Source organism: Capra hircus, chromosome 22 (genome assembly GCF_001704415.2).
Source record: "Capra hircus breed San Clemente chromosome 22, ASM170441v1, whole genome shotgun sequence".
NCBI classification, from domain to species: Eukaryota; Metazoa; Chordata; class Mammalia; order Artiodactyla; family Bovidae; genus Capra; species Capra hircus.
In genome coordinates, this window is record NC_030829.1 from 7,926,295 (window position 1) to 7,939,951 (window position 13,657).

The following is a 13,657-nucleotide window of genomic DNA, read 5'->3' on the forward strand; positions in this document are numbered from 1 at the left end:
TGATGTCTTTCTTTTTATCAGGGTAGTTGTTTCATAAATGCAAAGTTATTTCCGTGTTAACCTCAGTGCAGTGCTCAGTTGTGTCTGACTCTTCTGTGACCTCATGGCCTGCAACCCACCAGGCTCCTCTCTCTGTGGGATTCCCAGGCAAGATATACTGGAGTGTAGCCATTTCCTTCTCCAGGAGATCTTCTGACACAGGGATGGGACCCATGTCTCTTGTGCCTCCTACATTGGCAGGTGGATTCTTTACCACTGTGCCACCTGGGAAGCTAAGCAAAATATAACAGAAGAAAAATCTGATGGGAAACGTTTTACCAGGGAGCTCTGAAAGCCAAATAAAAGATCCTTAGCCTTGGATCGTCCTGCTGTTCCCCAGTGGACTAGGTATCAGTACTCTTTAATTATTTGAGAGATGATTTTGGGACCAAAGCAAGAACATTTTAGGACTAAAAACATTTTAATAATATCCCTGCCTCTGTTCACACTTTGGATTTTGAGGAAGTATTTGCAAAAGTTGAATCAGTTTGTCGCATCAGTTTACTTTGTTGCTGTTGAATGTCTAATGCATGTTAAATCTTATTCTGTAGTGTTTTTAGAAAAATATTCTTATTGTTGGTAGGTGAGACGTCTTAGGTCTGTTTTTCATAATATAAGAATTTAAATACAGTAACTGTTGAACTGAGTTAACATTTGAAGTGGTTTTGTGTCTTGCTGAGTTCTTACAGATTTTAATGAAATTCTCCTTTTCCTTCCTCTAGTTTGCTAGTGGTGCCTTTTTACACATTAAAGAGACCGTTTTATCTGCCTTGAATAGAGAGCCCACTGTGGACATATCTCCAGACACTGTTGGGACCCTCAGCCTTATCATGCTGGCCCAGGCCCAAGAAGTGTTTTTTTTAAAAGCCGCAAGAGGTAATTCCACTTTGTTCTCCATTTTGTTGCATGGAAAAAGAAGTGACAGGCTTTTAAAATAAGGTGATTATAATATGTTCAATGTAGAACTTTCATCTTTGCATCTTTGACCCGTGGTTCATTGAAAAATTTCAACTTTCCTTTTCTGACCTGAAGGTGGTACAAACATATAGTTCAGAATGTAGGCTGTTTCTGAAGTCTTTTATGAAATGTGTAGTTATCATCTTAAAACACTGAATCCTGGAGTAGTAATTATGTAGGTTTGTAACATTTAAAATTCATTCATTCATCAGATATTGTAATTACTGGGTGCAGCTGTATGCCGGTCCCTGTGATAGGCTCTAGATGGAGTCAGCACACAGAGAAGACTTCTGTTTTTAGGAAGCTTGCAGTTTATCATGGGGGAGATGATAAGCAAGAAGTTAAGTAGCCAAGGTAATTTTAGAGAGAGATAATTGCTATAAACAAAATAAGATGTGGTGATGACTGGTGGTCTGGGTGTGGGATAAGGATGTAGGGGGAGTCATGCTGTTTTTAGATTCTTCAGTCAAGAAGAATTTCCTTGTTTAAACTAGACTTCAGCTAACAAGGAGGAGCCATCCCAGCAGAGTCCCTGGCCCTGCGAGTGAGGGAATAAGGAACTTGTTCTAAGGCGTGTAAGTTAGTGTGAGAGAGAAGAACAAGGACTGAAGGTACAAGTGTAGAGGAGTTGAACATGAGGGCAGTCCAGCAGGTGGAAGCTAAACGAACTGGAAAAGGGTTTCTTTTAAGATAATAGCTTATACTGAGATAGGTTCATATGCAATAACATTTACCCTTTTAGCATATACAGTTCCTTGGGTTTTAGGCATTCAGAGTTTTGCAGCCATCCCTAACTGTCTTACTTTAGAACAGTCCCACCCCCCGAAGAAATGCCACAGGTACTGTCAGTCACTCTCCACTCCTCGTGCACCTTGGCTTCTGACAGCTGCTCATTTATCCCAACTCTGGATCTGCCTAGGGAATAATTAACTTGTACACAGGAGAATCAGTTTCATCAACAAGGATTTTGTAAGACAAATGTATAAACTTGTGATCTCAATGTCCTCACTGAGTTACCATGACATACCAGATTATTTTATATTTATTTTCATTGAAATGATCAATTTAATATTTTATTCCAGATAAAATGAAAGATGCCATCATAGCTAAATTGGCTAATCAGGCTGCAGATTATTTTGGTGATGCTTTTAAACAGTGTCAGTACAAAGATACTCTCCCCAAGGTCAGTTATTGTTTTTTGTAAATACTTGGTTGTTTTGCATGTGGAACTATTCGGACATTTTTGTGTCTTAAGCAAGTTGAAAGTTACGATTTCTAAAGAGATTTGAAATTTAAGGGGAGGCATTTGAAGAATATGTTTGTAGAAATAGTTTTTAATTTAAGATGCATGACACTTTCTCTTTCATATTTAGCGAATGCCTTTGCTTCTGTCCTTTACAAAATTTATTTTTCCAAGCTAAAACTCTTTCTGAAAAATTGTGAATACCTGTCTCCAGTAATTTTATCAGATCAGGGCATTGTTTTGAATCATTGGTCCTTTGGTACAGCATGATACTTGAGCATGTTGATTATTCACTCTTTTAATTATTGTCCTGTTTTCTTAAAGATGAATCTTAAAGCACACAACAGACATAAAGACAAAAGGAAAAGGAAACTTAACAAATTCACCCCGCACTTTGATTAGAATTGAGTTTTGCCAACAGGGACAGAGAATTGGGCTGCTGTTGTACAGCTCAGGAAAACCGCCGTCTAAAACCTCGTGTCACAGGAAGTATTAATTGTTTTAATGTTAACCTTTCTGAAGCAGCATTTGAAGAGACTAGTCAGTGACGAGCATGTGTAAATGATAAAGCAGACAATTAGACTGAGAAGTAAATTCAGTCTGCTTAAAAACAGAAGCTTGCAGATTGAAATGTCTTAAGAGTCAACTGCTCTCTTTCAGAAATGTTCAAGGAATTCATTTTGTTTGTATGCTAGCAAATGGTATTTGTTGCGTGCTTTTTATTAGGGAAAATGATTTATAAGTCATTCAGGAATCTTTATAAATTATGAAATTGCAGACAGTTTTGTGGCAAAATAAAAAAGCACGAAAGTACATCAACATATGAGTGTTGAGAATGAGCAAAATATGAGCATCAAGAAATTTGAAGTGTGCTGGAGATTTAAAATTCACCAAGAGATCAGTAGAAGAATTTGCCTAGGACTCTTGGGTAGTAATAGTGTTGCTGTTAAGAGACTTGGGATCTCCTTTCACCTTTTCTTCATTTGAAAGACCTCGTGATCAGCTGCCCAGTGTACTGTTAAATCCTGTGGGGCCGTTAGTTCAGTCCTGTCCTGGCGAGAAGACAGTGTCACCTACAAAGACTTGGAAACTACCTCTGCACCACTCCTGGTATTCCATGAAAAATCTCCTATTTAAGTACCCAGTTGCTCCAGACTTAACCTTGAGAACTGGCATGAGTGCAGTTTGAGATTTTAGATGTCTTTTATTTTTGCCTTTTGACTGATAAAGCTCATCAGGTATTTTCATATTCTAGTTATAAAACTGGAATATCTGCAAGTAGTGACCCAGGAAGCTAGGAAATTATTCACTGGGAGACAGGAAAGCAAACAAGGTAGTAATTCAGTTTTCATTTCTCTTATTATTATTATTTTTTGTCTAGACAGTGATTGTCTAGTATATTTCTTGGGTATTAAATGGCATGTACTTCCTAAAAACATTGAGCTTATAGGGTAGGGTTTGATATTTTGGAAGACCCTGTACTGCTTTTTTGGTTCATGTTTTTGGATCTTCTAAAATCAGTTTTGGCTGGAACTTTTTTCAAAGCAGATTAGGGCAGAGTAACGCTTCATCATTTCAGTTGTTAGCTCAGTGCCTTTGTCTGCTCTGTGTTTTTGAGTGTATGGTATTGAAATGTTAGTCTTTATGTGATGCTGTGTAATTTTTATATGGCTAAAAATCATTGTTATTAAAATTCTCTTAGATTGTGGATTTAAGTGGGAACTTACTTCACTGTCTTTTGTCTTTTAAACATGATGAAACAGTCAGCTATAGAGCAGTTTCATTAGTATATGTGAGTAATGGCGTCTTAGTTAACTGAGAGCTGGGTAAGGGCTCACAAGAAAGCTGCTAAAGCCCTGTGCTTGATGTTCCTCTGTGAATGTCCATTCTACTTCTCTTTCTAATGCATGCTGTCCTTTTTTCTTTGTAAACAAAATGTTGACTTCATGGCTTAAAGAGAATTATAAAAACCTAAATTGGCTACATTTAACAGTTAAAAAACCCAATTGTTAATTCTAATTGGAAGGAAAAAAACCCTGAATTCATTGAATCCAGTCCACACAAAATCATGTGGTCTTCTCTGTTTACACCTAATGACTAACCTATCTCTAAACTATTAATGGGGTGATTCTAATTTCTGTCTCCTTTTCCTTTTTCTTCCTGCATCCCATGTTGTCTGTGGTGGTTTGTGTGGTTGGACTCTCCCTGGTCAGTATTTTTATTTCCAGGAGGTGTTCCCTGTCTTGGCTGCAAAGCACTGTATCATGCAGGCCTATGCTGAGTACCACCAGTCTATCCTGGCAAAACAGCAGAAGAAATTTGGAGAAGAGATTGCACGGCTACAGGTGAGTTTCTTAGAAATAAATATTTAAGTCACTTGAATACTTGAATTTCCTTTTTCTTCTTTTTTAAGTGAGATTCCAAAGTTTATTCATAAAAAGCTTTCCCACTCATTTCACCTGTCCATGAAGATGGGTGATTGTTTTTATTTTTTAGGTTATGAAGGAAATGGCAACCCACTCCAGTGTTGTTGCCTGGGAAATTCCATGGACAGAGGAGCCTGATGGGCTGCAGTACACTGCCTCACAGAGAGTCCGATGTGGCAGAGCAGCTGAGCACAGCACAGCATACCTACTGTGTGCTCTTTGAAGTTTCCTATTTTATCTAAAAATTTCATGTTAACTTTGCATTCAGTTCTATTTTATTTACTCATGTTTATTTTAGTATAAAATACTCTAAATTAATTTTCATGCTCCAGAAAGGATGTGGAGTGCTTAACTTGTGGCATAGCCTTTGTCTATAATTGGGTCATACAATTCCATAGTTTGAGAAGGACAGGCGTAATCTATGTAAATAGAATCTTGTAATCAGCAGACTACCTTCTATGCTGTATCTGCCCTAGGTGTGTGAGTAACTTGCTATGACATCTGGGACAGCTTTGCAGCAGGGGCGAGTGGTGTTATACGAATTGTTTGTAGTTTGAGAGTTAGTCAGCAGATGGTAGGAAGAGGACTGTTACGGAAATTTAAGTATGGACTAGTATTAGAAGATACAATGCAAATCTTACCTAGGAAGTTCAGTGTAATTAGTCTTTTCATGAGAAGAGAAACCCAAGTTTTATGAAAAAATAAAATATATGCTTGTATTATACTCCACATTGACAAAATCAGAGAAGGGCACACTCAGATTATCAAACATTTATTTGTCCAGGGATTCACTGTGATTGTAGTAACTTAGCATCACATGAAAGCAGATGAAAACATATGCTTCTGAGAAAGGGGTTTCTAGGGAGTGTTTTTTCAGGGTAGTATATCTAAAGTATCAGGAGTATGGACTGAAAGAAAAGCACACAGCATACAAGTCGGAGTGTAAGTTTTATTCGGGGACTTTACGGAGGACTGTGGCCTGGGATCTCCAGTACTCCCGCCTGGAAAATCCCTTGGGCGAGGAGCCTAGTAGGCTGCAGTCCATGGGGTTGCGAAGAGTCGGACATGACTAAGCGACTTCACTTTCACTTTTCACTTTCATGCATTGGAGAAGGAAATGGCAACCCACTCCAGTGTTCTTGCCTGGAGAATCCCAGGGACGAGGGAGTCTGAATTAGAAGGGTGGAGGGAGTCTGAATTAGAAGGGTGGACGGAGCTGGTGAGGAGAGATTTATTTAATTAGAGATATAAGATTAGATTAGGAAAGAATAGTGTAGTAGGAAAATTAGTGGAGAAAAAAGGCTGAATAACTTGGTTTACGTGGAGAACTAATAAAACCTTGAGACAAGAGGTTTGCACCATCTACGTTAGGCCACCGGCATACGTTTGAATAGTGGAGGGTGCCCCGCCTTGGGTTCCCTCTCGCGTGAGTCTTAGAAGCCAGGGCAAGTAAGTAGACATGGCGAGCCTCCACGCCCCAGATGGGAATTCAGCCAGAAAATAAAGAAGACACGGGGCGACCAAGCTGCTTTGGTGAGCGAGGCCCCAATAACTTTATTTTTTAAAAGGACTTTATACCTTTCCCACAAATGATGTTGTGTACATTATCTTCTGGCCTTGGAGGCCTGTGAAACATTCTAAGACCCTCTTTTGAGAAAGGCTGCTCAACCAGAAAACTTATTTTCCCTTGAAGTATTTTTTCTTTATATTTCTAATCTATGTCAGCCTCAGAAGGTATCAAAGTTACATTTTCATGAAGCAAAGGTGCAGTAAGTTACAGCAAAGAAAGAACCAATTAGCTCAGAAGTCTAATGTGGTCACTCTCAAGGCTACACTTGTTTTTTCTTAACATTCTAACTATGTTAACAAATGTGCTCCCAGTTGCACAGTGGATAAGAGATACGGGAACTTAGCAACAAGCATTGGCCCAATAATGAAATCCTATACCAGCGCTACTCTAATAACTTTTAACTCTTTGTAAGACTTTATGTTTGAGGCTTCTCATGCCTCTCACAGTTGAGGGGCTGTAAACAATCGCATGCGTAGTTGTAAAAGTCCAGGTAAGGCAAGTTAGAGAGCCATCCGAGGGGTTTGAGCTGAAACACTCCTTTCAAATGCAGAAGACTGAAGCCCTGAGTTAACTTTTTCCAGAGAGTGTCAGAAGAGTGGAAAAGCACAGTACAATAAAATCAGGCCGACTCTGGTTTTTGGGGGTAGATGTTCAGGAAAACTCAGGGGGAACCCCTGAAGCCAGATCACACCTTTGCATTTTGTCTGGCTTCCTTCCTCATGACCTTTGCCATGGGCGGGATTCCTCACGCCAGCTCCCAGCAGGCTGCCGTCTATGGGGTCGCACAGAGTCGGACACGACTGAAGCGACTTAGCAGCAGCAGTGGCCTGGGAGTTGGCCTTTCAGTAGCTGCGAGGAACCTTTCTGAAGAGGTAGGGGAGAAACCCGCTCATATTTGATTTTGATGAGAGAATACCTCCAGTCAAGCAAACCTTTCAGTGAAAGATTCACAAAGAACAGATATCCCAGGTTAATGATTTTAGTGCTTTTCTGTGTATGGGAAGATACAGGAATCTGGATTCATTAACATTCTTCCTGAGATATACATCTGTCTGAGGGGCCTGTTTTTCCAGAGCGTAAGGAGGGCGTCATCTTGTTTTTCATCCTGAATTCCTCTCTCAGGGTCCATTGTTGGTCAGCACTTCAGTGAGTATTGACTAGATGGTAAACTGGTCTTTGTTTTACAGAAGTATAGCTTCTTTATTTTGGGGAGATTCTGGAACTTTTATATTCAAATGAGTATTCTCTATAAACCAGTTGTATAAGATCTCCTTTTGAAATTTTAATCTGATTTTTAAAACCTCTTTGGAAAAAGGAAGCTATTTCAAATTCACACAGGAGATAAGGACTTCTTTCACTTTTAGACACTTTTTTCAGCTATACACCTGAAGAGTGTATAGCTTCAGTTACACAGCTTTAGCCATAGGTCAGAAGTTAACAACATAAATACTTACTGATTCATGTCTCCAGGGGCTGTTCCTCTTTCCATTAGGCATGAGATATAATTTTCTTACTTGATTTGAGCTGAGACATAGGCAAAGAGAACAAAACAGATAAAAAAGATGAACAGTAAGTCATATTCTCTGTAGTCTCCTGCTCAGAACTCCCCATGTACCTGATGGTTGCACCGTTCAGTCAGTTTTGCAGTCATTGTTAACAGTATTGGGGAAAGCTTTTAGTCATGAGCAAGCCAGAAATAAAAAACAAAATCGCAGGACTCAGGAATATCACAGCAGTAGGTAAGATAGCAAAGGGAAAATTGCTGTGGGTGATTCACTTCTGGGGCCAAGAAAAATTGTACCTGGGCTTACACAGCTCATGAGTGCGCTTCGTGGACAGTGTAGTTCATTAGGCTCCAGGAGATGGGTCTACTTGATTGTCCTGGTGAGTGTCTAAAGCTACCAAGGCTCAATTTTAAAAAAGAAATAAAAATGCAGTTTATCCTTGAACAACACAGATGTGAACTGTCCAAGTCAACTTATATGCAGGTGTATTTCAATGAATAAATATTCGGCTCTCCATACTGGCAGCTTCTGAATTTGTGGAGTCACCCAACTGCTGGTCGTGTACTGTGTTTAATCTGCAGACACAGAATCTGTAGGTACAGAGGGCCAGCTATAGGACTTGAGCATTCAGATTTTAGTGCCTGTGAAGAGTCCTGAAACCAATCCCCCACAGATACTGAGGGATGCCTCTATATAGATGTAAAATTGTGACTCAGATAAAATGGATACATACCAGATATTTATTTAATTCATTAATGAGTCTAATAAGATGATAAAACTGATTTTATGAAAGTATTGTTTTTTCTTTGTTAGATACTACTTTGTAGGTATTAAGGAGAGTGTCCTCATTAGATACGTGCTGAGATATTTAGGGATGAAGGGTTTGATGTCTGAAGTTCAGTTTCAAATAGCTATTTAAAAAGAAAAAGTCTGTGTATACGTGGGAAAGAGAGCAAATATGACAAAATTGGTAACAGTTGTTAAACTTGCCAGAGGAGGCGTTTTTTCTCAATTGTTCTGTTCTTTTAATTTTTCTGTGAACTTGAACATTTTCAATATAACAGTTGGGGGAAACAGGCATACACTTAGCCGATCTCTACTTTTTCCCTTCTGTTTTACTCCCTACAGCCTTTTCCCCCACTGCCTCATAAGTAATTTCATTTATTTCTTATTTAATCCTTTCAGTGTTTTTTTTTAATTCTCTTTGAGAATATAAGCAGGTATGTACACACGTGCATGCACACTTAATGCACAGTCTCAACTCTCCTGTTGTTCATATGAGAGATCATAGGCCATGGGTGGCACACTGGTAAAGAATCCACCCGCCAGTGCAGGAGACCCAGGAATTGTGGGGTTTGATCTCTGGGCTGGGAGGATCCCTTGGAGTAGGAAATGCCAACCCACTCCAGTATTCTTGCCTGGGAAATCCCATGGGCCGAGGAGCCTGGCAGGCTTCAGTCCTTGTGGTGGTAAAGAGTCAGGCATGACTGGCCAGCTGAGCACATACATGCTGTGTGTAGTGCTGTGCATCTTATTTTTCTCATGTAGCATATTGAAGCCCTCTCCATTTCATACAGCAGCAAAGAGACCTTTCTCATTTCTCTTTGGAGCTGCATTGTACTTCACTATATAAACCACACGTTACTGCTGGATACGTGGGTGTTTCCAAGATTTGTAATTACAAACCACACTGCAGTGATTAATTATGTGAATGTGGCATTTTGTATTTCAGTAGTTGTCTTAGCTCAGGCTTCCATAACAAAATACCATAGACTGGGTGGTTTAAACAACAGAAATGTATTTTCTCATAGTTCAGGAGGCTGGAAATCTGAGGGTGTCAGGATGGTGGGCTTACATACTGCTAGCCTGTCTTCTTGCTGTGTACTTTTATGGTAGGGAGAGACAGCATGCTTCTGGTGTCTCTTCTTACAAGGGCACTAATCCTTTCACGAAGGCCTCACCCTCGTGACTTCTCCATGATCTCCCGAAGGCCCCATGTCCAAGTACCATCTCTTGGGAAGTTAGAGCATCAACATACAAATTTTGAGGGGGTGGGGGTGGGGACACAGTTCAGTCCATAGCAGCAGGTATATCTTAAATTCTTGGAAAAGGGATTACTGACATCAGAGTATAAGTACATCTGTAATTCACTGTATATTATATTCAATTCTTGGATCTTTGATCCACTTGGAGTTTATCCTGATAGGTGATGTGAAGGATGGATGCAATTTTTATTTTTTCAAATGGCTACCCAGTTGTCTTCAGATCGTTTACTGCAATGACTTTCTTTACCCCATTGCATTGAGATTTTGACTTTATCACTTACTAAATCCTTCATATGTATTTGGGTCTGTTTTTATTCTGCTATATTGGCCTGTTTTATCTGTTCATGTTCCAGCTATACCATTTGAATCATTGACACTTAAGAATGTTTTAATACCTAATTGGTGGTGATCATCTCTCATTCCCTGAATTTTCTTGATTGTTCCTGCTTATGCATCTGTATGAATTTTATTTAAGTATTTATTATGGAAAGCTTCAAACATATATATATATATAAATAAGAATCATCAAATATCTATTACCTAGTTTCAGTGATTATCAATATTTTCTCTGTGTCTCATCAGTTCCCCCTTCCTCTTATTTTTTTGATGTATTTACAGCTATCTCACATATCATTTCATCCTTAAGTTACTTCAGTGTATGCCTCTAAGATAGATAAGACTTAAAAAAATTAAAACCACAATGTCATCCTATCCAGTACAGTTAGTTCCAGTTCGTAAGCTAGTAACCTAATACTACCCAGACCTGGTTTAGTTTTCTTTGATTTCTTTCTAAAATGTGGTTTTATAGTTTGTTCAAATAAGGATTCATGTGCAGTCCTCACATTGCATTTGGCTGATTCGTCTCTTGAATTTTCAGTTTGTAATGGCCTCTGCTCCCCAACTGCCATGTAGAATTGTCTTTACTTTTTCTTGTTTTGTATGTTTCTTACAGTGGTTTCTGTGAAACCTATTATCCCTTTCATGTTTTTTGCATAAATGTTTCAGTCTTTCTTTTCTTAAATGATTTCATATTTGTCTTCACTGAGTACTTTGGGTCTCGTTTCACGTTCTGTTGCTATCAGAGTATCACCCACTGTTACCTGAGTATTACCCACTGTTACCTTGCTATCTGAATAGCATCTCTGTTCATATTTTGTGTTCTTTTGGTACTGCGATTGCATCCTTACGTCTTTTAGCTTATTTTACCTTGTTTAGTAGGCTGTGTTCTTTCATTTGTGGCAACATTTTTTTTTTCTTTTTTCTTTTGGCTGTGCTGCACGGCTTGCGTGATCTTAGTTCCCTCACCAGGGATTGAACCTGGGGCCACAGCAGTGAAAGTGCAGAGTCCTAACCACTGGATCGCCAGTATTTCCTGTGGCAACATTTTCTTTGGTGAATTTTCCTTGTCTGTTGAAAAGTTGCACTGCTCATTTTCACCCTTTTCCTTGTGGTTTCTTTGTGTTGAGGCAGATGGAATGCCTTTTTGGTTACTTGTGTTTGAATGAGCTTGATTTTAGTTGCAGAGGTTCCTGGGTGGGGGAACACTGGGTATCTTTCCAAGCCTGCTTGTGTAGGGCCCTTCCCCTCTGGCTCTCAAAGCCTGGTGTAGGAAGGATTCCACTTTTGTGCCTTTGCTTTTCCAGGTGGTTTATCTGCTGTAAGTTTGTATTTTGTGGACGTTTTCTGAGTGCTCATCCCTTTTCCTCTTCCCCACTTTTCTGCCCTCTTTTCTGCTTACCCAGTATCCCTGTTCTTGTCGTTATCTGCCTTGTTCGGAGGAGGCCCCTCAGTATTCCGTTTTTCCTTTGACCCTAGTGTGGCTCCAGGAGGCCATTTGGCTTTTCCTTTATCATCAGCTGGCAGCTGTCACCTCATTGCATTTCATTGTTTTCAGATTTGCTTAACTAAGCACTTTCCCCTCAGGGTGGGCCCTTAGCCTTCCCTTGTTTCTCCTGCTCTGTTGCTCCTAATACCAATTTTGCTATTAAGGAGAGTGTTTGATCACATTTACAAGTCAAATTTGATCTACAGATTTAAAAAGTGGTTTAAATTTGTGTGTTTTCCCATCTCCTAGTTTACACTAAAGATGTAGCTTTTGTTTGTTTTGGTTATCCTTATTTCTATTTCATATTAATCTTGCACAAATATTTTAAGATTTCTCTGCATTGCTAGTAACTGGATTATTATTTTTTGCTTATCTTTCCAGATTGGTGGTGGTTTATCTGTATTTTCTATGTTGATTTTGTATCTAAACTACCTTTTACTTAGAATAGTTGGTTCTTTTAGATTTTTCTGGCATGCAAATAAATATATCATCTGTAAATAATAAATTGTTCTTTTTCTAAATTTTACACTTCTAATTTCATTCTTTTGTCTGGTTATTTTTACATGGTCAATGTTCATGATGATACTGGTGATCTTTGTTTTATTTCAACTCTAGGAATATTTTATTTTTCTGCTAAGCATGATATCAGCATTGAGGGTTAAGATTTTAACATATAAGGAACTGGATATTTATTTTTATTTTACTAAAATTTAAGAAATGTCAAGAGTGAATATTTTATCAAATGATTTTGCAACATCTGTGAGATAATTTGTTTTTTTAAACTTAAATTTATTATTTGGAGAATTATATAAATAGGTTTTTTAACATTAAACCATTCTTATAATCTTATAATTTTGATGTTTTTACTTTATTTTTTGGTGTTTTTGCTTTTATGTCTTCATGTGGTCACTACAGATGTTCTTTATAAGCCTGCGACTATTATATATTCTCTAGTTGTGGAGTGCAGGGTTCTCCATGTCTGATAAATCAAACTCATTAATTGTGTTGTTCAGAACTTCTGTAATCTTAACCATTTTTGGTTTACTTGGTCCATTTATTGCTGAAACAAAGAGTGTTAAAATCATCCACTCTAATGATAATAAAATGGATAGATTTATCAGTTTTTTATTATAATTGTTTACATAGATGTCAAGTGAGTGTATGCTCCTTGGTTCTGTCTCGTCACAACAAAGATTTGGAGTGATGGACATTAAAGCCCTCTTTGTGTCACAGCTCTTGGGTCTTGGACAGACTGTGTTACAGCTCTCAAGTCTCAAACGGACTGTGTTACAGCTCTTAGACAAATCAGTGTTACAGCTCCGTGTTACAGCTCTATTTTATTTAGATAATAGCAGGAAAATCCATCCTCGAGACATGAGGGCGTGCGCCCCAGCGCACCGGGGAGAGAGGGCCCTTTCGCTCCTCTGTTATATGGTGTTCCCTCCCCTGGGCTGGCCCTGTGTGAACCGGGCCAGCCAGAGGCGCTGTTTGTTCTGCCTGAGGTCCTCACTCCGGTCCTCGGACCTTCCTTTGTTCTGTTTTCACGGGCTTTTCCCTTCCTTGTCTTTTAGCCACCACCATTCTGGACTCCTGTTTCCTATTCTAACTACCTAACGTAAAGGCTTTCAAATACAACATTTGTGAGTTTATATCTTTCTGGCAAATTGTCAGTTGTTAAACATTATATTACTGCATTTATCCTCAATAATCTATTATTTAGATTTTAATTAATTATTATTATGTATCCTCATTATCTATTTTATTTGGTGTTACTGTACCCAATATCACCTAAGTAATTTGAGCCCTAAGTTTATGTAAGGCTTATGTTCATCTTTTGTATCACAAGGGCAAGTTTTAAAGAAAAAATTCCGATTGTTGCTGACATGACGTGCTGCTTTGTTGTTTTCCTGCATTGCAGAGTTCTTTTCTGACCCACCGTTTTCATCCCACAATGCAGCCCTTTGAGGTTTCTGCCTTCATGTGGGGGTGGGGCGGTGAAGGGGATGTTTCTTCTTTCTAGTTTGCTGTCTTAGGTAGTTTCAAGACC

The 13,657-nt window shown here is 38.8% G+C and overlaps 1 protein-coding gene across 1 annotated transcript in view; it reads left to right on the forward strand.

The window, feature by feature from the left end:
• PDCD6IP (programmed cell death 6 interacting protein) overlaps window positions 1-13,657 on the forward strand; it is a 70,094-nt gene that overhangs the window by 25,444 nt on the left and 30,993 nt on the right. Inside the window, exons 5-7 of the mRNA XM_018067176.1 lie at window positions 762-915; window positions 2,079-2,179; window positions 4,468-4,584. Coding sequence (XP_017922665.1) covers window positions 762-915; window positions 2,079-2,179; window positions 4,468-4,584 — 372 coding nt within the window. The remainder of the gene's footprint in view (window positions 1-761; window positions 916-2,078; window positions 2,180-4,467; window positions 4,585-13,657) is intronic.